This window comes from Ranitomeya variabilis, chromosome 1, assembly GCF_051348905.1.
Source record: "Ranitomeya variabilis isolate aRanVar5 chromosome 1, aRanVar5.hap1, whole genome shotgun sequence".
Lineage (NCBI taxonomy): Eukaryota > Metazoa > Chordata > Amphibia > Anura > Dendrobatidae > Ranitomeya > Ranitomeya variabilis.
In genome coordinates this window covers 14,799,300-14,822,949 of record NC_135232.1, presented here as the reverse complement: position 1 = coordinate 14,822,949, position 23,650 = coordinate 14,799,300, and the positions used below count along the sequence as shown (strand labels likewise).

The 23,650-nt window shown below is 45.6% G+C and overlaps 2 protein-coding genes across 2 annotated transcripts in view; both read left to right on the top strand.

Annotated features, from left to right (window-relative positions):
* The window catches only part of LOC143793496 (uncharacterized), a 606,170-nt gene that overhangs the window by 16,890 nt on the left and 565,630 nt on the right, over window positions 1–23,650 (top strand). The window lies entirely within an intron of this gene.
* LOC143793598 (uncharacterized) overlaps window positions 1–23,650 on the top strand; it is a 29,773-nt gene that overhangs the window by 1,842 nt on the left and 4,281 nt on the right. The window contains exon 4 of the mRNA XM_077280665.1: window positions 1,045–1,165. Within this exon, the coding sequence (XP_077136780.1) occupies window positions 1,045–1,165 (121 nt within the window). The remainder of the gene's footprint in view (window positions 1–1,044; window positions 1,166–23,650) is intronic.

Genomic DNA, 23,650 nt, shown 5'->3' with positions numbered 1-23,650 from the left:
AAATCTTAAACAGAGAAGTAAGAGAATTTCCTGGGTTAAAGAACATCTTAGCTGAACAACTGAAGATTGGAAGAACGTAATCTGGAGCAATGAAACGAGAACATAATTTTTTGGTAGTGACGGAGTGCGTTATGTTCGGAGAAGGCCAAAGGAAGACTGTCTTCCAGAGTGTATGACAGCTACAATGAAACATCCTGAGAGTGTTATGATATGGGGTTGTATGTCCTGGCATGGAATTGGGAGAATGCAGGTCCTTGAGGGAACTGTAAATGCCCCGAAATACATTCATGATGTTCTTGAACCAAAGCTCATCCCATCAATTCGTGACTTTGTCAAGGAACAAGCCGAAATTATTTTTCAACAGGATGGAGCACCATGTCACACTGCAAGGCAACGTCTAAAATGGTTTGAAAGCAAACAAATTTCTGTGCTTTCATGGCCAGGAAACAGTCCTGATCTGAACCCTATCGAAAATCTGTGGTCAGGATTATAGCGATTGGTTTCTAGTAAGCGACCGAGCAATAAACAGGCAGTGATTGCAGCTGTTTTCAGTTCCTGGGGCCATGTTATAACCACAGAGAACCTGAGAAGTCTTGTTGAATCAATGCCAAGCAGATGCAAAGATGTTATCGATGCTAAAGGATACCCTGCATGCTACTAAAGAAAGAACACATAGGGATCGCATGAAAATAACATATTAGAATGCACATGATATTCCAGCCATTCCACTGTTCTTATAGAAGCAATGAGATATTTGTATTATGGTAACCTTTTTTCTATGTAGAGGTGTTCTAAGGTACTTTAGACTACTTGTGGAATTATTGTTATAAACCCTTTGATTGCATGCTAAAATCTTAAAATAATGACAAAAATTTGAAGTGTATCCACAATTTTGGCCACTAGTATATAGGTAGATTTAATTGTCTAAATAATCAAAGTATAAAATATTTTACTTAACCGGGGAACATTTCTGACCGAAGTCATGGAGGTCACATATTTTGGTGGTTTCTTGTATTGTGCTGATTGTTACATCTGATATATCAGGAGGAAGATCTGACTAACATTAAAGTGAAGGATGAGACAGAAGAAGAAGCGGTGACGAGGGGGGATCAGCCGCCGTGTGTGAGTGACGGGAAGGAGGAGATTCCATTAGATGTTTCCACAGGTATGTAAGAATGACCTGCGTGTAATTATGTCCACTGTGTGATGATGACCGGCATGATGATGAGGATGACCAGAATATGCATATATCCTGGTGAGGTCACTGCTAACTACCTTGATAACCCAAGAACTACTCACTGCTACCACCAGTGTTCTTTTTTTTTTATACAGGCTGACTGGACGCCTGGTCGCCTATGGCGTCAGGGTGCAGTTTACAGAGCAATAGAACAGAACGATTACATTTTATATTTAATCAAGAACAATAGGCAATAATAATAATTTTATTTATTTAGCGCCAACATATTCCGCAGCGCTTTACATTTTAGAGAGGATTTGTACAGACAATAGACATTACAGAATAAGAGTAATCACAGTTCACAACAGATACCAGGAGGAATGAGGGCCCTGCTGCTCGCAAGCTTACAATCTATGAGGAAAAGGGGAGACACGAGAGGTGGATGGTAACAATTGCTTTAGTTGTTCGGACCAGCCATAGTGTAAGGCTCGGGTGTTCATGTAAAGCTGCATGAACCAGTTACCTGCCTAAGTGTGTAGCAGTACAGACACAGAGGGCTATTAACTGTATAAAGTGTATGAGAACATGATGCGAGGAACCTGGTTTTATTTTAAGTTTCTTGAATGGGCCACACAGGCAATGTTTATAAAAATCTACGAAAGATTTTACAAAGAGGACAAAACAATAAAAACAATACATCATATAAAGTTACATAAAATAAAAGGTATTAACGGAGAAACTTCCTCCTCTGTACATGGATATGACTCAGCTCAGCGGATGGAAGAAATCGTATTGAAAACGTCTGGTTAATGAGATCACGCCTACACTGATATGTATCTTCCTTAGCATTGAACACAGATCCTAATTTGCCTTGACCTTTTATGAGCACCTGTGTTACACCCATACCCCCTCCCTTTATGACCTCACGTGGGTCGGGTCGTGGGATGTTCTCAGCCCTTCAGGATTTTATGAAATTCCCAACGTTAACAATGTCTTCCCTCCAGACGATCGCAGAAGGTTGAGATCGCTGTCAAATTTTTTAATCACAATTTTACCTCTCCATAGATGGTAAACATGACCTGGCTTGTGTCCGTTATCTGGCCACTTTTGATTTGGGGCTTATAGACAGGGGTCACAGCTATGAGAAAATATCCATATTCTTGCCCGATTAGTACTGAAGTTGAAAATGAATGTCCCATCACTATTGAATCTATAAAAACCCCAATATTTGATCTTAATATTTTTTTATGACAATGATGACGACAACCGGTGTGTGATGATGGTGAACATAATGATGATGATGACGAATGGCATGTGACGATAACTTGCGCGTGTTGATGATGATGATTATAATGACGACAGGCATGTGATTATGATGACAACGACCGGCGTGTGATGATGACGACCTGAGTGTGATTATGATGATCACCGTTGTGTGATGATGATGACGACGACGGACAGTGTGTGATGATTATGAGGATGATGACTGTCATGTGATGATTATGAGGATGATGACTGGCATGTGATGATGATGATGACGATAACGACCAACATGTGATTGTCATAATGATGACGACGGTCGGCATATATGATGATGATGACCGGCGTGTGGTGATGATGATGACCGGTGTGTGATATCGTGTAGAGTCTCCGATGCAGTGAAGCTTTATCCAATGTCCATATCAAAACAGAAGCGTCCGGTGATGGCGCGGCTGCTCCTGTAGAGTCCGGCGGTGCACCGATGAATAACAGGGCCATCTTCACACCTCTTCTTAATAATTTAGGAAGCACAGATTTAGTTTTCCTTTACCTTTGTTAACCCTTTTCCCACGAAGGTGGTTGGCACTTTAATGACCAGGCCAATTTTTACAATACTGATCACTGTCAGGTAATGAGGTAATAACTCTGAAATGCTTCAACGGATTCCACTGAGTCTGAGATTGTTTTTTTTGTGACATATTGTGCTTCATGTTACTGGTAAAATTTCTTTGATATTATTTGTGGAAAAAAAAGAAATTTGGGAAAATTTCGCTATTTTCCAACGTTTAATTTTCATGCCCTTAAATCACGCAAATGTCACACAAAATAGTTAATAAATAACATTTCCTACATATCTACTTTACATCAACACAATTTTAGAACCAAAGTTGTTTGTTTTTTTTTGCTAGGAAGTTATGAGGGTTAAAAGTTGACCAGCGATTTTTCATTTTTCTAACAAAATTTGCAAAACCATTTTTTAGGGACCACCTCACATTTTATGTGATTTTGAGGGGTCTATATGACAGAAAATACCCAATAGTGACACCATTCTAAAAACCGCACCCCTCAAAGTGCTCAAAACCACATTCAAGAAGTTTATTAACCCTTCAGATTCTTCACAGGAATTTTTAGAATGTGGGAAAAAAAAATGAACATTTATCTTTTTTTCACAAAAAATTTACTTCAGATCCACTTTTTTCTTTATATTGACAAGGGTAACAGGAAAAAAAGGACCCCAAAATTTGTGTAATTTCTCCTGAGCATGCCGATACCCCATATGAAGGAGAAAACTACTGTTTTGGCACATGGCAAAGCTCGGAAGGGAAGGCGCGCCATTTGACTTTTTTTAATGCAAAATTTGCTGGAACAATTGGCGGATGCCATATCGAATTTGGAGAGCCCCTAATGTGCCTAAAAGGTGAATATCCCGCACAAGTAATAACATTTTGGAAACTAGACCCCTCAGGGAACTGATCTAGATGTGTGGTGAGCACATTGAACCCTCAAGTGCTTCACAGAAATTTATATTGTTGAGCCATGAAAATAAAAAAAATCAAATTTTCTCCACAAAAATTTTATTTCAGCCCCAAATGTTGCATTTTCATAAATGTAACAGGAGAAGTTGCACCATACAATTTGTTGTGCAATTTATACTGAGTACGCTGATGCCCAATATGAGGGAGAAAACTACTGTTTGGGCGCACGGCAGGGCTCCGAAAGGAAGGAGCGTCATTTGACTTTTTCAATGTAAAATTTCCTGGAATCAATAGTGGACATCATGTCCCATTTGGAGAGCCCCTAATGTGTCTAAACAGAGGACCCCAGAAGTGACCCTATTTTGCAAATTAGACCCCTCAAGGAATGTATTTAGATGTGTGGCGATCACCTTGAACCCCCAGGTGCTTCACAGAAGTTTATAACGTTGAGATGTGAAAATAAACAAATTTAAATTTTGGCCTCAAATTTTGCATTTTCATAAGCATAACAGGAGAAAATTGACCATAACAGTTTGTTCTGCAATTTCTCCTGAGTACGCCGATACCCCATATTTAGGGGTGCTTACCACTCATCTAGATTAATTCCTTGAGGGGTTTTAGTTTCCAAAATGGGGTCACTGGTGGGGGGAATCCACTGTTAGGCACATCTGGGGCCCTCCAAACGCGACATGGTGTCCGCTAATTATACCAGCCAATTTTGCGCTCCAAAAGTCAAATGGAGCTCTTTCCCTTCCGAGCCCTACTATGCACCCAAATAGTAATTTTCCCCACACATGGGGTATCGACGTACTCAGGAGAAATTGCACAAGTAATGTGGTCCATTTTCTCCTGTTACCCTTATGAAAATAAAAAAAATTGTTCTAATGTAAAAAAAATTTTGAAAAAATGGAAATGTTCATTTTTTCCCCTCCACATTGCTTTAGTTCCTGTGAAGCACCTGAAGGGTTCCTAAATGTATTGGATGTGATTTTGAGAGGTGCAGTTTTTAAAATGGTGTCACTTTTGAGTATTTGCTATTATAAAGGCCCCTAAAAGTCACTTCAAATGTGAGAAATCCCTGGTCAATATTATAATTTACTTACAAAGATAATTATGTTTTAAAAACTGCGCTGAAGTGAAGTAGGCATGTGCGAAATGTTATTTGTTAATTATTTTGTGTGACAAAAGTTTTAAAATTGCGAAAGTTTCAAAATTTTTGCCTAATTTCTATTTTGTTCTATCAAAAAACACAAGTCATATCAAAGAAATGTTACAACTGTCATGATGCCACGGGTATACTGCTACAGAGAGGAGCCAGAAGACCACAGCATCTCATTTCTCCTGCACTCATTAGGAGCCTGCCTAACGCCCGGTCTCCCGTTAACGTGGGCATAACAGTATTCAGACAACACAGGGTGAGGGTAAAACAGTGTGGCAATGCTCTAGTGAACCGCAAAACAGGCGGATAACACACAGAACAGTAATGGTAAAATTCCCCCAAGATGATTAAGATCACAGAGTCTCACCCTTCCGCTGACCCACCGGGGTAATGGCAGATGTTACATCAGAGCTCCCAGGGTCGCTACCCCACCTGTGGTAAACACACAGGGAGGAGGTAACGGCAAGGTGACAGTCCATTGAGTCCATACGAGGTACAAGACCAGTTGACACGAAAGTCACAATCTAGCTTATCCGAACATTTCCATAGAGCCAGGCGACCAGCGGGTCTCAAACCTGGCTTTCTCCAAATGTATCCATGGTTTAGCAATGGAGCTGATCTGTTTCCTTCCAACCAGAACTGAACACCCCTAGGTTGTTTCCTATAGAATGATAGATCTGTGTCCCTCGTGATGGAGCCATGATGAATTGGCTGCAGTCCTGTCTCTCGTCCGTTGGGTGTATTGCAGAATGTCCGGCTGTGTCGGTCTCTCTGTCTCAGTCTCTTTATACTGAGGAATATAACCTGTTACATAGTAACATAGTTAGCAAGCCCGAAAAAAAGCCATTTGTCTATCCAGTTCAGCCTATATTCCGTCAGGATAAATCCCCAGATCTATGTCCTTCTAAAGAACCTAATAACTGTGAGATACAATATTGTTACACTCCAGGAAGACATCCAGGCCTCTCTTGAACCCCTCGACTGAGTTCGCCATCACCACCTCCTCAGGCAAGGAATTCCAGATTCTCACTGCCCTAACAGTAAAGAATCCTCTTCTATGTTGGTGGAAAAACCTTCTCTCCTCCAGACGCAAAGAATGCCCCCTTGTGCCCGTCACCTTCCTTGGTATAAACAGATCCTTGGAGAGATATTTGTATCGTCCCCTTATATACTTATACATGGTTATTAGATCGCCCCTCAGTCGTCTTTTTTCTAGACTAAATAATCCTAATTTTGCTAATCTCTCTGGGTATTGTAGTTTCCCCCATCCCCTTTATTAATTTTGTTGCCCTCCTTTGTACTCGCTCTACTTCCATTATATACTTCCTGAGCACCGGTGCCCAAAACTGGACACATTACTCCATATGCGGTCTAACTAGGGATTTGTACAGAGGCAGTATAATGCTCTCATCATGTGTATCCTGTCATGATTCTCAATGGCGAGAGAACATAGCCCAGCATATATGAGAACTAGCTCTTGGAAGATGGAAACTATACTGACCATGAACTAAACCTGCCGCACAACTAGAAGTGGCCGGGTAGCATGCCTACGTTTTTTTATCCCTAGATGCCCAGCGCCAGCCGGAGAACTACCTAATCCTAGCAGAGGAAAAGACAGTCCTGGCTCACCTCTAGAGAAATTTTCCCAAAAGGCAGACAGAGGCCCCCACATATATTGGCGGTGATTTTAGATGAAATGACAAACGTAGTATGAAAATAGGTTTAGCAAAATCGAGGTCCGCTTACTAGATAGCAGGAAGACAGAAAGGGCACTTTCATGGTCAGCAGAAAACCCTATCAAAACACCATCCAGAAATTACTTTAAGACTCTAGCATTAACTCATAACACCAGAGTGGCAATTTCTGCTCACAAGAGCTTTCCAGACACAGTAACGAAACAGCAGCTGTGAACAGGAACAAAATGCAAAAACACACAAGGACAAAAGTCCAACTTAGCTGGGAGTTGTCTAGTAGCAGGAACATGCACAGAAAGGCTTCTGATTACATTGTTGACCGGCATGAAACTGACAGAGGAGCAAGGTTATATAGCGACTCCCACATCCTGATAGGAGCAGGTGAACAGAGAGGATGATGCACACAAGTTCAATTCCACAAGTGGCCACCGGGGGAGCCCAGAATCCAATTTCACAACAGTACCCCCCCCTCAAGGAGGGGGCACCGAACCCTCACCAGAACCACCAGGGCGATCAGGATGAGCCCTATGAAAGGCACGGACAAGATCGGAGGCATGAACATCAGAGGCAGTGACCCAAGAATTATCCTCCTGACCGTATCCCTTCCATTTGACCAGATACTGGAGTTTCCGTCTGGAAACACGAGAGTCTAAGATCTTTTCCACAACGTACTCCAACTCACCCTCAACCAACACCGGAGCAGGAGGCTCAACGGAAGGCACAGCCGGTACCTCATACCTGCGCAACAATGACCGATGAAAAACATTATGAATCGAAAAGGATGCAGGGAGGTCCAAACGGAAGGACACAGGGTTAAGAATCTCCAATATCTTGTACGGGCCGATGAACCGAGGCTTAAACTTAGGAGAAGAAACCCTCATAGGGACAAAACGAGAAGACAACCACACCAAGTCCCCAACACAAAGCCGAGGACCAACACGACGACGGCGGTTGGCAAAAAGCTGAGTCTTCTCCTGGGACAACTTCAAATTGTCCACCACCTGCCCCCAAATCCGATGCAACCTCTCCACCACAGCATCCACTCCAGGACAATCCGAAGATTCCACTTGACCGGAGGAAAATCGAGGATGAAACCCCGAATTACAGAAAAACGGGGACACCAAGGTGGCAGAGCTGGCCCGATTATTGAGGGCGAACTCCGCCAAAGGCAAAAAAGCAACCCAATCATCCTGATCCGCAGACACAAAACACCTCAAATATGTCTCCAAGGTCTGATTAGTCCGCTCGGTCTGGCCATTAGTCTGAGGATGGAAAGCAGACGAAAAAGACAAATCCATGCCCATCCTAGCACAGAATGCCCGCCAAAATCTAGACACGAATTGGGTCCCTCTGTCAGAAACGATATTCTCCGGAATACCATGCAAACGAACAACATTTTGAAAAAACAGAGGAACCAACTCGGAAGAAGAAGGCAACTTAGGCAAGGGAACCAGATGGACCATCTTAGAGAAACGGTCACACACCACCCAGATGACAGACATCTTCTGAGAAACAGGCAGATCCGAAATAAAATCCATCGAGATGTGCGTCCAAGGCCTCTTCGGGATAGGCAAGGGCAACAACAATCCACTAGCCCGAGAACAACAAGGCTTGGCCCGAGCACAAACGTCACAAGACTGCACAAAGCCTCGCACATCTCGTGACAGGGAAGGCCACCAGAAGGACCTTGCCACCAAATCCCTGGTACCAAAGATTCCAGGATGACCTGCCAACGCAGAAGAATGAACCTCAGAGATGACTCTACTGGTCCAATCATCAGGAACAAACAGTCTACCAGGTGGGCAACGATCAGGTCTATCCGCCTGAAACTCCTGCAAGGCCCGCCGCAGGTCTGGAGAAACGGCAGACAATATCACTCCATCTTTAAGGATACCTGTGGGCTCAGAATTACCAGGGGAGTCAGGCTCAAAACTCCTAGAAAGGGCATCCGCCTTAACATTCTTAGAACCCGGTAGGTAAGACACCACAAAATTAAACCGAGAGAAAAACAACGACCAGCGCGCCTGTCTAGGATTCAGGCGCCTGGCAGACTCAAGGTAAATTAAATTTTTGTGGTCAGTCAATACCACCACCTGATGTCTGGCCCCCTCAAGCCAGTGACGCCACTCCTCAAAAGCCCACTTCATGGCCAAAAGCTCCCGATTCCCAATATCATAATTCCGCTCGGCGGGCGAAAATTTACGGGAAAAAAAAGCACAAGGTCTCATCACGGAGCAGTCGGAACTTCTCTGCGACAACACCGCCCCAGCTCCGATTTCAGAAGCGTCGACCTCAACCTGAAAAGGAAGAGCAACATCAGGCTGACGCAACACTGGGGCGGAAGAAAAGCGGCGCTTGAGCTCCCGAAAGGCCTCCACCGCATCAGGGGACCAATCAGCAACATCAGCACCCTTCTTAGTCAAATCAGTCAATGGTTTTACAACATCAGAAAAACCAGCAATAAATCGACGATAAAAGTTAGCAAAGCCCAAAAATTTCTGAAGACTCTTAAGAGAAGAGGGTTGCGTCCAATCACCAATAGCCTGAACCTTGACAGGATCCATCTCGATGGAAGAGGGGGAAAAAATGTATCCCAAGAAGGAAATCTTTTGAACCCCAAAAACACACTTAGAACCCTTCACACACAAGGAATTAGACCGCAAAACCTGAAAAACCCTCCTGACCTGCTGGACATGAGAGTCCCAGTCATCCGAAAAAATCAGAATATCATCCAGATACACAATCATAAATTTATCCAAATAATCGCGGAAAATGTCATGCATAAAGGACTGGAAGACTGAAGGGGCATTTGAAAGACCAAAAGGCATCACCAAATACTCAAAATGGCCCTCGGGCGTATTAAATGCGGTTTTCCACTCATCCCCCTGCTTGATTCGCACCAAATTATATGCCCCACGGAGATCAATCTTAGAGAACCACTTGGCCCCCTTTATACGAGCAAACAAATCAGTAAGCAGTGGTAACGGATATTGATATTTAACCGTGATTTTATTCAAAAGTCGATAATCAATACACGGCCTCAAAGAGCCGTCCTTCTTAGACACAAAGAAAAAAACGGCTCCTAAGGGAGATGACGAAGGACGAATATGTCCCTTTTCCAAGGACTCCTTTATATATTCTCGCATAGCAGCGTGTTCAGGCACAGACAGATTAAATAAACGACCCTTAGGGTATTTACTACCCGGGATCAAGTCTATGGCACAATCGCACTCCCGGTGCGGAGGTAGTGAACCAACCTTGGGTTCTTCAAAAACGTCACGAAAGTCAGACAAGAATTCAGGAATCTCAGAGGGAATAGATGATGAAATGGAAACCAAAGGTACGTCCCCATGAGTCCCTTTACATCCCCAGCTTAACACAGACATAGCTCTCCAGTCGAGGACTGGGTTATGAGATTGCAGCCATGGCAATCCCAGCACCAAAACATCATGTAGATTATACAGCACCAGAAAGCGAATAACCTCCTGGTGATCCGGATTAACACGCATAGTCACTTGTGTCCAGTATTGTGGTTTATTACTAGCCAATGGGTTGGAGTCAATCCCTTTCAGAGGTATCGGAGCCTCCAATGGCTCCAAATCATACCCACAGCGTTTGGCAAAGGACCAATCCATAAGACTCAAAGCAGCGCCAGAGTCGACATAGGCGTCCGCGGTAATAGATGACAAAGAACAAATCAGGGTCACAGATAGAATAAACTTAGACTGTAAAGTGCTAATTGAAACAGACTTGTCAGGCTTCTTAGTACGCTTAAAGCATGCTGATATAACATGAGTTGAATCACCACAATAGAAGCACAACCCATTTTTTCGTCTAAAATTCTGCCGCTCGCTTCTGGACAGAATTCTATCACATTGCATATTTTCTGGCGTTTTCTCAGTAGACACCGCCAAATGGTGCACAGGTTTGCGCTCCCGCAGACGCCTATCGATCTGAATAGCCATCGTCATAGACTCATTCAGACTCGCAGGCACAGGGAACCCCACCATAACATCCTTAATGGCATCAGAGAGACCTTCTCTGAAAATCGCCGCCAGGGCGCACTCATTCCACTGAGTAAGCACAGACCATTTGCGGAATTTTTGGCAGTATATTTCAGCTTCATCTTGCCCCTGAGACAAGGACATCAAGGCCTTTTCCGCCTGAAGCTCTAATTGAGGTTCCTCATAAAGCAACCCCAAGGCCAGAAAAAACGCATCCACATTGAGCAACGCAGGATCCCCTGGTGCCAATGCAAAAGCCCAGTCTTGAGGGTCGCCCCGGAGCAAGGAAATTACAATCCTGACCTGCTGTGCAGGGTCTCCGGCAGAGCGAGATTTCAGGGACAAAAACAATTTGCAATTATTTTTAAAATTTTGAAATTGAGATCTATTCCCCGAGAAGAATTCAGGCAAAGGAATTCTAGGCTCAGACATAGGTGCATGAACAACAAAATCTTGCAAATTTTGTACCTTTGTGGCGAGATTATTCAAACCTGTAGCTACACTCTGAAGATCCATTTGAAACAGGTGAACACAGAGCCATTCAAGGATTAGAAGGAGAGAAAGAGAGGAAGGCTGCAGTATAGGCAGACTAGCAAGTGATTCAATTAAGAGCACACTCAGAACTAGAGGAAAAAAAAAATTGTAGCAGACTTCTTTTTTCCCTCCTTTCTCAGCCAGTAATTTAACCCTTTTTTGGTCCGGTCAAACTGTCATGATTCTCAATGGCGAGAGAACATAGCCCAGCATATATGAGAACTAGCTCTTGGAAGATGGAAACTATACTGACCATGAACTAAACCTGCCGCACAACTAGAAGTGGCCGGGTAGCATGCCTACGTTTTTTTATCCCTAGATGCCCAGCGCCAGCCGGAGAACTACCTAATCCTAGCAGAGGAAAAGACAGTCCTGGCTCACCTCTAGAGAAATTCCCCCAAAAGGCAGACAGAGGCCCCCACATATATTGGCGGTGATTTTAGATGAAATGACAAACGTAGTATGAAAATAGGTTTAGCAAAATCGAGGTCCGCTTACTAGATAGCAGGAAGACAGAAAGGGCACTTTCATGGTCAGCAGAAAACCCTATCAAAACACCATCCAGAAATTACTTTAAGACTCTAGCATTAACTCATAACACCAGAGTGGCAATTTCTGCTCACAAGAGCTTTCCAGACACAGTAACGAAACAGCAGCTGTGAACAGGAACAAAATGCAAAAACACACAAGGACAAAAGTCCAACTTAGCTGGGAGTTGTCTAGTAGCAGGAACATGCACAGAAAGGCTTCTGATTACATTGTTGACCGGCATGAAACTGACAGAGGAGCAAGGTTATATAGCGACTCCCACATCCTGATAGGAGCAGGTGAACAGAGAGGATGATGCACACAAGTTCAATTCCACAAGTGGCCACCGGGGGAGCCCAGAATCCAATTTCACAACAGTATCCAGACCTCTTTTAATGCACCCCATGATCCTGTTTGCCTTGGCAGCTGCTGCCTGGCACTGGCTGCTCCAGGTAAGTTTATCATTAACTAGGATCCCCAAGTCCTTCTCCCTGTCAGATTTACCCAGTGGTTTCCCATTCAGTGTGTAATGGTGATATTGATTCCTTCTTCCCATGTTACCTTACATTTATGATTGTTAAACCACATCTGCCACCTCTCGGCCCAAGTTTCCAACTTATCCAGATCCATCTGTAGCAGAATACTGTCTTCTTTTGTATTGACTGCTTTACATACTTTTGTATCATCTGCAAATATCGATATTTTACTGTGTAAACTTTCTACCAGATCGGTAATAAATATGCTGAAGAGAATAGGTCCCAATACCGACCCCTGCGGTACCCCACTGTTCACAGCGACCCAGTTAGAGAATCTACCATTACTACCAGTAAATGTCTCTCCCCTCCTGAACTGGGCCCCCTCCCTTGGCATGCATTCCAGAAGGCCATAAAAACCAATGCAATGTTTACCTTTAATTAAAAACCAGGAACAAACCCTTTGAAGCTCAGTGACCACCAATTAGCACCAGGGTGTGAACTCTCCTGCAGCTACAGGCAAACTGATTCAAGCACATGGAGAGAGCATGGCACTATAAGGCTAAAGGTACCTTCACACGAAGCGACGCTGCAGCGATAGCGACAACGATGCCGATTGCTGCAGCGTCGCTATTTGATCGCTGGAGAGCTGTCACACAGACCGCTCTCCAGCGACCAACGATGCCGAGGTCCCGGGGTAACAAACAGTACATGCTCACCTGCGCGTCCCCCGGCTTCCGCTTCCTGACACTGACTGAGCTCCGGCCCTAACAGCACAGCGGTGACGTCACCGCTGTGCTTTCACTTTCACTTTAGGGCCGGCGCTCAGTAAGGGTCAGGAAGCAGACGCTGGGGGACGCGCAGGTGAGCATGTACTGTTTGTTCTTTTTACTTTTACGCTGGTAACCAGGGTAAACATCGGGTTACTAAGTGCGGCCCTGCGCTTGGTAACCCGATGTTTACCCTGGTTACCAGTGTAAAACATCGCTGGTATCGTTGCTTTTGCTTTCAAACACAACGATACACAGCGATCGGACGACCAAATAAAGTTCTGGACTTTATTCAGCGACATCACAGCAGGATCCTGATCGCTGCTGCGTGTCAAACTAAACGATATCGCTAGCGAGGACGCTGCAACGTCACGGATCGCTAGCGATGTCGTTTCGTGTGAAGGTACCTTAAGTTCACACGTTGCAGAATTGCCGCGGAAATTTCCGCGGCAATTCTGCGCCTTTTGCCGCGGGTATATCACATGCAGAATTAGCATGCATATACCCGCAGAAAACTAGCGTTTTGCAAGCATAATTAGCTTGCAGAATGCTAGAGTTTTCCAAGCGATCTGTAGCATCGCTTGGAAAACTGACTGACAGGTTGGTCACACTTGTCAAACATACTGCTTGACAAGTGTGACCAACTTTTTACTATAGATGCTGCTTATGCCGCATCTATAGTAAAAGGTAGAATGTTTAAAAAAAATTAAAAAAATGGTTATACCAGTGATGGCGAACCTATGACACGCGTGTCAGTGCTGACACGCGTAGTCATTTTCTGTGACACGCGGCCGCGGCCCCATAGAAATTGCATCCTTAAATTGCATGGCAAGCCGTTCCGATTTTTTTATCGGATCGGATGCCATGCAGGAGGCCTGTAGGCCGAAACAACAGAGCTCCGGCGCAGAGCGTCTAGGCCTGGGACTTCCGGTAGACCCGGCGCAGCTCCCGGAAGTCCCAGGCCAGTGAGCAGAAGGTTGGTGGCGGCACAGGCAGGCTGGCTGCACAGCGGAGGGGGCGGCCTGCTGCAGAGCACGGCCGGCGGAGAGCACGGAGTGGAGCCGCGGAGAGCTGCTCATCGCGCTTCACTCTCCGTCACCGCAGCCAGCAATGCATGGCCTCCCAGCGGCAGGAGGAAGCAGGCAGACTCTGGCCACGGCTCACGCTCCCAGCCCCCTCCCGGGGGGGAAACACACACACACACTTGAGCCATTACTGACGGAGCTATGTGTGCTCCAAGGAAGCGATCCCAGGCCAGTTCAGAGGAAAGGAAGTGAACAAAAATCCTCAGAGGAGCTCATCACACGCTATGTATGGAGGGCGCCTGCCATTGTCGCACACTGCCCCTGGTGACGCCACTAGAATGACTGGGGGGGTATTGTAGAGTACACCAAGGGCCGGAGGGAGAAAAGCAAAGGACTTTCACTAATGTCCTGGACAGTCACAGGACACTTCTAATTATAAGCTAGTGATTAGCATCTGCCCTGCACCCCAGCATCAGTGTACAGGGGGGACCCATCATCTGCCCTGCACCCCAGCATCAGTGTACAGGGGGGACCCATCATCTGCCCTGCACCCCAGCATCAGTGTACAGGGGGGACCCATCATCTGCCCTGCACCCCAGCATCAGTGTACAGGGGGGACCCATCATCTGCCCTGCACCCCAGCATCAGTGTACAGGGGGGACCCATCATCTGCCCTGCACCCCAGCATCAGTGTACAGGGGGGACCCATCATCTGCCCTGCACCCCAACATCAGTGTACAGGGGGGACCCATCATCTGCCCTGCACCCCAGCATCAGTGTACAGGGGGGACCCATCATCTGCCCTGCACCCCAGCATCAGTGTACAGGGGGTACCCATCATCTGCCCTGCACCCCAGCATCAGTGTACAGGGGGGACCCATCATCTGCCCTGCACCCCAGCATCAGTGTACAGGGGGGACCCATCATCTGCCCTGCACCCCAGCATTAGTGTACAAGGGAGACCCATCATCTTAGTTCACGGCACCCCACACAAGTTAAATAATAGCAAGACCAACAAAAGAAACCAACTGACAGATGAACAAAGAAGTCACTAAGCAAGTAAGTTAATTATAATTATACATATTTGTTATTTAAACTATACATGTCGCAAAATTATGTTTTTTTTATCAAGGTGACACACCACCCAAGTTATGTTCGGTTTTTTGGCGAATTTTGACACACCAAGCTCAAAAGGTTGCCCATCACTGGATTATACTCACCTGCAGACCTCAGCGGCGTCCGTTCCTGTAGCTGTTGTGTGGTGAAGGGCCTGAGATGACGTCATTGGTCGCGTGAGCGGTCACATGCGGTCTCGCGACCAAACACAAGACACTGACGTCATCGCAGGTCCTTCACCGCCCAGCAGCTATAGGAACCGAAGCGGCAGCGTGCAGCTGAGAGGCCGGAAGACTGCGGGGGACATCGAGGGTGAGTATATCGCTATTTTTTATTTTTATTCTTTTATTTTTTACCAATTATATGGTGCCCAGTCCGTGGAGGAGAGTCTCCTCTCCTCCACCCTGGGTACCAACCGCACATGATCTGCTTACTTCCCGCATGGTGTGCACAGCCCCGTGCGGAAAGTAAGCAGATCAATGCGCTCCTATGGGTGCAGAATCGCCGCGATTCCGCAATTTTAATGAACATGCTGCGTTTTTTTCTGGAATGCGATTCCGCTCAGGAAAAAAATGCAGCATGTGCACAAAAAATGCGGAATGCATTCTATTACATAGGATGCTTAATGGTATCGTTTTTTTCGCGGTTTTATAGCGTTTTTATAGCGAAAAAACGAGAAAAATATGCTTCGTGTGCACACAGCCTAAGTCACAGCAGGCTCTGAGGTATTGAATCTGGAAAATGACCTATAATAACAACGCAATATCTCTGAGACTGGCCAAGCATATTATCCGAATCGTCATTCCTTCCCCCATACGCCCGTGCCCGGCAGCCACCTCTAGCACTCTACGTTATAAAGCATAGCTACCAGGAATTACATACGGTATTCATATTTAGTCTCCATGCGCAGATAAAATCCAGTGGAACCTAGTGGTGGCGCCACCGACCCATTCAGAGCTTCAGGCGAAAAGTTATGGGCCATCCACGATTCTGGGCAGAAAATCATATTTTCAGACATGGGAAGAGGGAGGCAGCCCAGCCTAGGGGTGGGAGCAGATGTGAGAGGGAGCTGCCTTGGAGATATAAGGCAGCTCCTCATTTTGGACTTAGTTTTCTACTGGCAGGAGGACTCAATATCTGACGTGGACAAGGGATCCACGGAACCACGTAACTAAGATTTGGACCTGTGGTCCATCAGCGCCTTCCTGTGGTCACATGCTACATTACACTGTAATTGCAACCTATCTATAACCTATCCTTGTTCTACTTGCTGTCGGATAGGGCTTATTTCAAACGAGGAACTGGTGGCAGAATATCATACTGTTTTAATGAGGAACTCTGGCAGTGACGGGATGTGTAAAATATATATATATATATATATATATATATATATATATATATATATATATATATATATATATATATATATATATATATATATAAAGAACAGCAGCACATGTACATGAATCTAGGCCATGTGATAACACAGACAAATATTCAATATGAATTTTTTACTTCTCAAAAATATTTTTTTCACAAATTTTTTCAAAAAAATTTTTTTTTTATAAAACTTACAGTAATAGACGAAATGAAGATTCTTGGCACATAAATTGGCCAATTCATGTGTGCCCATCAACCACGGCAAGGTGATCTCCTTCTGATGGGTCCTACTGTACCATACATGCCACTTTTGGGCCACCAGCCTACAGCTATGGATAAAACATGTCACTCTGGGCTAAACCTACAATTTATGGGCAGGTAGAGTTGATTACCGCCACCTGCAAGGTCAATGGGAGGAGTGCAAGATCCAGACTGATCTTGCACTCCTCCCATTGACCTTGCAGGTGGCGGTAATCAACTCTACCTGCCCATAAATTGTAGGTTTAGCCCAGAGTGACATGTTTTATCCATAGCTGTAGGCTGGTGGCCCAAAAGTGGCATGTATGGTACAGTAGGACCCATCAGAAGGAGATCACCTTGCCGCGGTTGATGGGCACACATGAATTGGCCAATTTATGCGCTAAGAATTTATTATTTGTGAAAAAAATATTTTTCAGAAGTATAATTCATATTGAATATTTGTCTGTGTTTTCACATGGCCTAGATTCATGTACATGTGCTGCTTTTCTTTTTTATCCATATGATGCAGTTTGCAGCTTGCACGTGTTCACATTAGGAGTGCTGGTTGGTTTTATTTTTTTATCTATCTATCTATCTATCTATCTATCTATCTATCTATCTATCTATCTATCTATCTATCTATCTATCTATCTATCTATCTATCCCCAGCCTGGACTGATGATATACACTCACCGGCCACTTTATTAGGTACACCATGCTAGTAACGGGTTGGACCCCCTTTTGCCTTCAGAACTGCCTCAATTCTTCGTGGCATAGATTCAACAAGGTGCTGGAAGCATTCCTCAGAGATTTTGGTCCATATTGACATGATGGCATCACACAGTTGCCGCAGATTTGTCGGCTGCACATCCCAAAGATGCTCCATACAAGGCAGGATGGATCCATGCTTTCATGTTGTTTACGCCAAATTCTGACCCTACCATCCGAATGTCGCAGCAGAAATCGAGACTCATCAGACCAAGCAACGTTTTTCCAATCTTCTACTGTCCAATTTCGATGAGCTTGTACAAATTGTAGCCTCAGTTTCCTGTTCTTAGCTGAAAGGAGTGGTACCCGGTGTGGTCTTCTGCTGCTGTAGCCCATCTGCCTCAAAGTTCGACGCACTGTGCGTTCAGAGATGCTCTTAGGCCTACCTTGGTTGTAACGGGTGGCGATTTGAGTCACTGTTGCCTTTCTATCAGCTCGAACCAGTCTGCCCATTCTCCTCTGACCTCTGGCATCAACAAGGCATTTCCGCCCACAGAACTGCCGCTCACTGGATTTTTTTTCTTTTTCGGACCATTCTCTGTAAACCCTAGAGATGGTTGTGCGTGAAAATCCCAGTAGATCAGCAGTTTCTGAAATACTCAGACCAGCCCTTCTGGCACCAACAACCATGCCACGTTCAAAGGCACTCAAATCACCTTTCTTCCCCATACTGATGCTCGGTTTGAACTGCAGGAGATTGTCTTGACCATGTCTACATGCCTAAATGCACTGAGTTGCCGCCATGTGATTGGCTGATTAGAAATTAAGTGTTAACAAGAAGTTGGACAGGTGTACCTAATAAAGTGGCCGGTGAGTGTATATCCCCTCTCACTGGGAACACCTCACTAGCTCGTACCTATAAGGGAAGCCTTTCCAGCAACTATTTGCGCTCGGTGCAGTTCCCTGACTGACCAGAGGCAAGAAGTGGTGCCAGAGAGCCGGTCCCTGCTGAGTCCTTCTCTCCCCTCCCCCGAGGTGAGCGAAGTCGACACACCCTTCCCCTGTGCAATCCGTCACATCTGGCATTTCATTTTCCAATAGTGAATACCATTGGGAAGAAGATGTTTAATATATTTGCTTTTTCCTCGTCATCTACAACCATTCTTTCCTCACAATTTTTTAAAGGGTCTACACTTTAACCCCTTCCCGACCCATGACGCCACATAGGCGTCATGAAAACCCGTGCCAATCCGACCCATGACGCCTATGTGGCGTCATGGAATGATCGCGTCCCTGCAGATCGGGTGAAAGGGTTAACTCCTATTTTACCCGATCTGCAGGGAGAGGGGGAGTGGTACTTCAGCCCAGGGGGGGTGGCTTCACCCCCCCGTGGCTACGATCGCTCTGATTGGCTGTTGAAAGTGAAACTGCCAATCAGAGCGATTTGTAATATTTCACCTAAAAAACTGGTGAAATATTACAATCCAGCCATGGCCGATGCTGCAATATCATCGGCCATGGCTGGAAACACTAATGTAACCCCCCCCACCCCACCGATCGCCCCCCCAGTGCTCCGTTATAGGGTCCGGTCCCCTCCGTCCGCCTGCCGGCTCCCCCGTCCTGCTGTCCGCTCCCCCGTCCTCCTGCCCGCTCCCCCCCTGCTCCTATGTCACCCCCCCGTGCTCCGACGCCCCCCCCGTGCCCCGATCTCCCCCCCCTTATACTTACCGAGGCTCCCGGTCCCCGTCCGCCTCCATCATGGGCGCCGCCATCTTCCAAAATGGCGGGCGCATGCTCAGTGCGCCCGCCGGCCGGCAGATTCATTAGAGGTACATTTTGATCGCTGTGGTAGGTTCTATCACAGCGATCAAAATAAAAAAATAATAAATAAACCCCCCCCTTTATCACCCCCATAGGTAGGGACAATAATAAAATAAAGAAAATATTTTTTTTTCTTTTTCCACTAGGGTTAGGGTTAGAACTAGGGTTAGAACTAGGGGTAGGGTTAGGGGTAGGGTTAGGGTTACGGGTAGGGTTAGGGTTAGGGGTAGGGTTATGGCATGTGCACACAGAGCGGATCGGCCGCGGATCCGCAGCGGATCGGCAGCGGATCGGCAGCGGATCCGCAGCGGATCGGCAGCGGATCGGCAGCGGATCCGCAGCGGATCCGCAGCGGATTGGCAGCGGATCCGCTGCGGAATGGCAGCGGATCCGCAGCGGATCCGCAGCGGATCGGCCGCGGATCCGCAGCGGATTGGCAGCGGATTGGCCGCGGATCCGCAGCGGATTGGCCGCTGCGAATTCGAAGCAGTTTTCCATCAGGTTTACAGTACCATGTACACCTAAGGAAAACCAAATCCGCTGTGCCCATGGTGCGGAAAATTCCGTGCAGAAACGCTGCGTTGTATTTTCCGCAGCATGTCAATTCTTTGTGCGGATTCCGCAGCGTTTTACACCTGTTCCTCAATAGGAATCCGCAGGTGAAATCTGCACAAAAAAACACTGGAAATCTGCTGTAAATCCGCAGGTAAAACGCAGTGCCTTTTACCTGCAGATTTTTCAAAAATCATGCGGAAAAATCTCACACGAATCCGCAACGTGGGCACATAGCCTTAGGGTTAGGGTTGGAATTAGAGTTAGGGTTGGAATTAGGGCTAGGGTTTGAAATAGGGTTAAGATTAGGCTTGTGGTTAGGGTTACGGATAGGGTTAGGGGTGTGTTGGGGTTACAGTTGTGATTAGGGTTGGGATTAGGGTTACGGTTGGGATTAGGGTTAGGATTAGGGTTGGAATTAGGGTTACGGGTGTGTTGCGGTTAGGGTTGTGGTTAGGGGTGTGTTGGGGTTAGGGTTGTGATTAGGGTTATGGCTACAGTTGGGATTAGGATTAGGGGTGTGTTGGGGTTAGTGTTGAAGTTAGAATTGAGGGGTTTCCACTGTTTAGGCACATCAGGGGTCTCCAAACGCAACATGGCGCCACCATTGATTCCAGCCAATCTTGCGTTCAAAAAGTCAAATGGTGCTCCCGCCCTTCCAAGCCCCGACGTGCGCCCAAACAGTGGTTTACCCCCACATTTGGGGTACCAGCGTACTCAGGACAAACTGGGCAACAACTGTTGGGGTCTAATTTCTCCTGTTACCCTTGCAAAAATAAAAAATTACTTGCTAAAACATAATTTTTGAGGAAAGAACAATTATTTTTTATTTTCATGGCTCTGCGTTATAAACTTCTGTGAAGCACTTGGGGGTTGAAAGTGCTCACCACACATCTAGATAAGTTCCTTCGGGGGTCTAGTTTCCAAAATGGGGTCACTTGTGGGGTGTTTCTACTGTTTAGGTACATCAGGGGCTCTGCAAATGCAATGTGACGCCCGCAGACCATTCCATCAAAGTCTGCATTTCAAATGTCACTACTTCCCTTCCGAGCCCTGACGTGTGCCCAAACAGTGGTTTACCCCCACATATGGGGTATCAGCGTACTCACAACAAACTGGGCAACAAATATTGGGGTCCAAATTCTCCTGTTACCCTTGTGAAAATAAAAAATTGCTTGCTAAAACATCTTTTTTGAGGAAAGAAAAATGATTTTTTATTTTCACGGCTCTGCGTTGTAAACTTCTGTGAAGCACTTGGGGGTTGAACGTGCTCACCACACATCTAGATAAGTTCCTTGGGGGGTCTAGTTTCCAAAATGGGGTCACTTGTGGGGGGTTTCTACTGTTTAGGCATATCAGGGGCTCTGCAAACGCAACCTGACGCCCGCAGAGCATTCCATCAAAGTCTGCATTTCAAAACGTCACTACTTCCCTTCCGAACCCCGACGTGTGCCAAAACAGTGGTTTACCCCCACATATGGGGTATCAGCGTACTCAGGAGAAACTGGACAACAACTTTTGGGGTCCAATTTCTCCTGTTACTCTTGCAAAAATAAAAAAATTCTGGGCTAAAAAAATATTTTTGAGGAAAGGAAACACATTTTTTATTTTCACGGCTCTGCGTTATAAACTTCTGTGAAGCACTTGGGGGTTCAAAGTGCTCACTACACATCTAGATAAGTTCCCTTGGGGGTCTAGTTTCCAAAATGGAGTCAATTGTGGGGAGTTCCTACTGTTTAGGCACATCAGGGGCTCTGCAAACGCAACCTGACGCCCGCAGAGCATTCCATCAAAGTCTGCATTTCAAAACGTCACTACTTCCCTTCCGAACCCCGACGTGTGCCAAAACAGTGGTTTACCCCCACATATGGGGTATCAGCGTACTCAGGAGAAACTGGACAACAACTTTTGGGGTCCAATTTCTCCTGTTACTCTTGCAAAAATAAAAAAATTCTGGGCTAAAAAAATATTTTTGAGGAAAGGAAACACATTTTTTATTTTCACGGCTCTGCGTTATAAACTTCTGTGAAGCACTTGGGGGTTCAAAGTGCTCACTACACATCTAGATAAGTTCCCTTGGGGGTCTAGTTTCCAAAATGGAGTCAATTGTGGGGAGTTCCTACTGTTTAGGCACATCAGGGGCTCTGCAAACGCAACCTGACGCCCGCAGAGCATTCCATCAAAGTCTGCATTTCAAAACGTCACTACTTCCCTTCCGAACCCTGACGTGTGCCAAAACAGTGGTTTACCCCCACATATGGGGTATCAGCGTACTCAGGAGAAACTGGACAACAACTTTTGGGGTCCAATTTCTCCTGTTACCCTTGGGAAAATAAAAAATTGTGGGCTAAAAAATCATTTTTGAGAAAAGAAAAATTATTTTTTATTTTCATGGCTCTGCGTTATAAACTTCTGTGAAGCACTTGGGGGTTCAAAGTGCTCACCACACATCTAGATTAGTTCCTTGGGAGGTCTAGTTTCCAAAATGGGGTCACTTGTGCGGGAGCTCCAATGTTTAGGCACACAGGGGCTCTCCAAACGCGACATGGTGTCCGCTAATGATTGGAGCTAATTTTCCATTCAAAAAGCCAAATGGCGTGCCTTCCCTTCCGAGCCCTGCCGTGCGCCCAAACAGTGGTTTACCCCCACATATGGGGTATCATCGTACTCAGAACAAACTGGACAAAAACATTTGGGGTCCAATTTCTCCTATTACCCTTGGGAAAATAAAAAATTCTGGGCTAAAAATCATTTTTGAGGAAAGAAAAATTATTTTTTTATTTTCACGGCTCTGCGTTATAAACTTCTGTGAAGCACCTGGGGGTTATAAGTGCTCACTATGCATCTAGATAAGTTTCTTGGGGGGTCTAGTTTCCAAAATGGGGTCACTTGTAGGGGAGCTCCAATTTTTAGGCACACAGGGGCTCTCCAAACGCGACATGGTGTCCGCTAACGATTGGAGCTAATTTTCCATTCAAAAAGTCAAATGGCACGCCTCCCCTTCCGAGCCTTGCCGTGCACCCAAACAGTGGTTTACCCCCACATATGAGGTATCGGCATACTCAGGAGAAATTGCCCAACAAATTTTAGGATCCATTTTATCCTGTTGCCCATGTGAAAATGAAAGAATTGAGGCTAAAAGAAATTTTGTGTGAAAAAAAAGTACTTTTTCATTTTTGCGGATCAATTTGTGAAGCACCTGGGGGTTTAAAGTGCTCACTATGCCTCTGGATGAGTTCCTTGGGGGGTCTAGTTTCCAAAATGGGGTCACTTGTGGAGGAGCTCCAATGTTTAGGCACACAGGAGCTTTCCAAACGCGACATGGTGTCCGCTAACGATGGAGATAATTTTCCATTCAAAAAGTCAAATGGCGCTCCTTCCCTTCCGAGCCTTACCATGTGCCCAAACAGTGGTTTACCCCCACATGTGAGGTATTGGTGTACTCAGGAGAAATTGCCCAACAAAATTTAGGATCCATTTTATCCTGTTGCCCATGTGAAAATGAAAAAATTGAGGCTAAAATAATTTTTTTGTGAAAAAAAAGTACTTTTTCATTTTTACGGATCAATTTGTGAAGCACCTGGGGGTTTAAAGTGCTCACTATGCTTCTAGATAAGTTCCTTGGGGGGTCTAGTTTCCAAAATGTGGTCACTTGTGGGGGAGCTCCAATGTTTAGGCACACGGGGGCTCTCCAAACGCGACATGGTGTCCGCTAAAGATTGGAGCCAATTTTT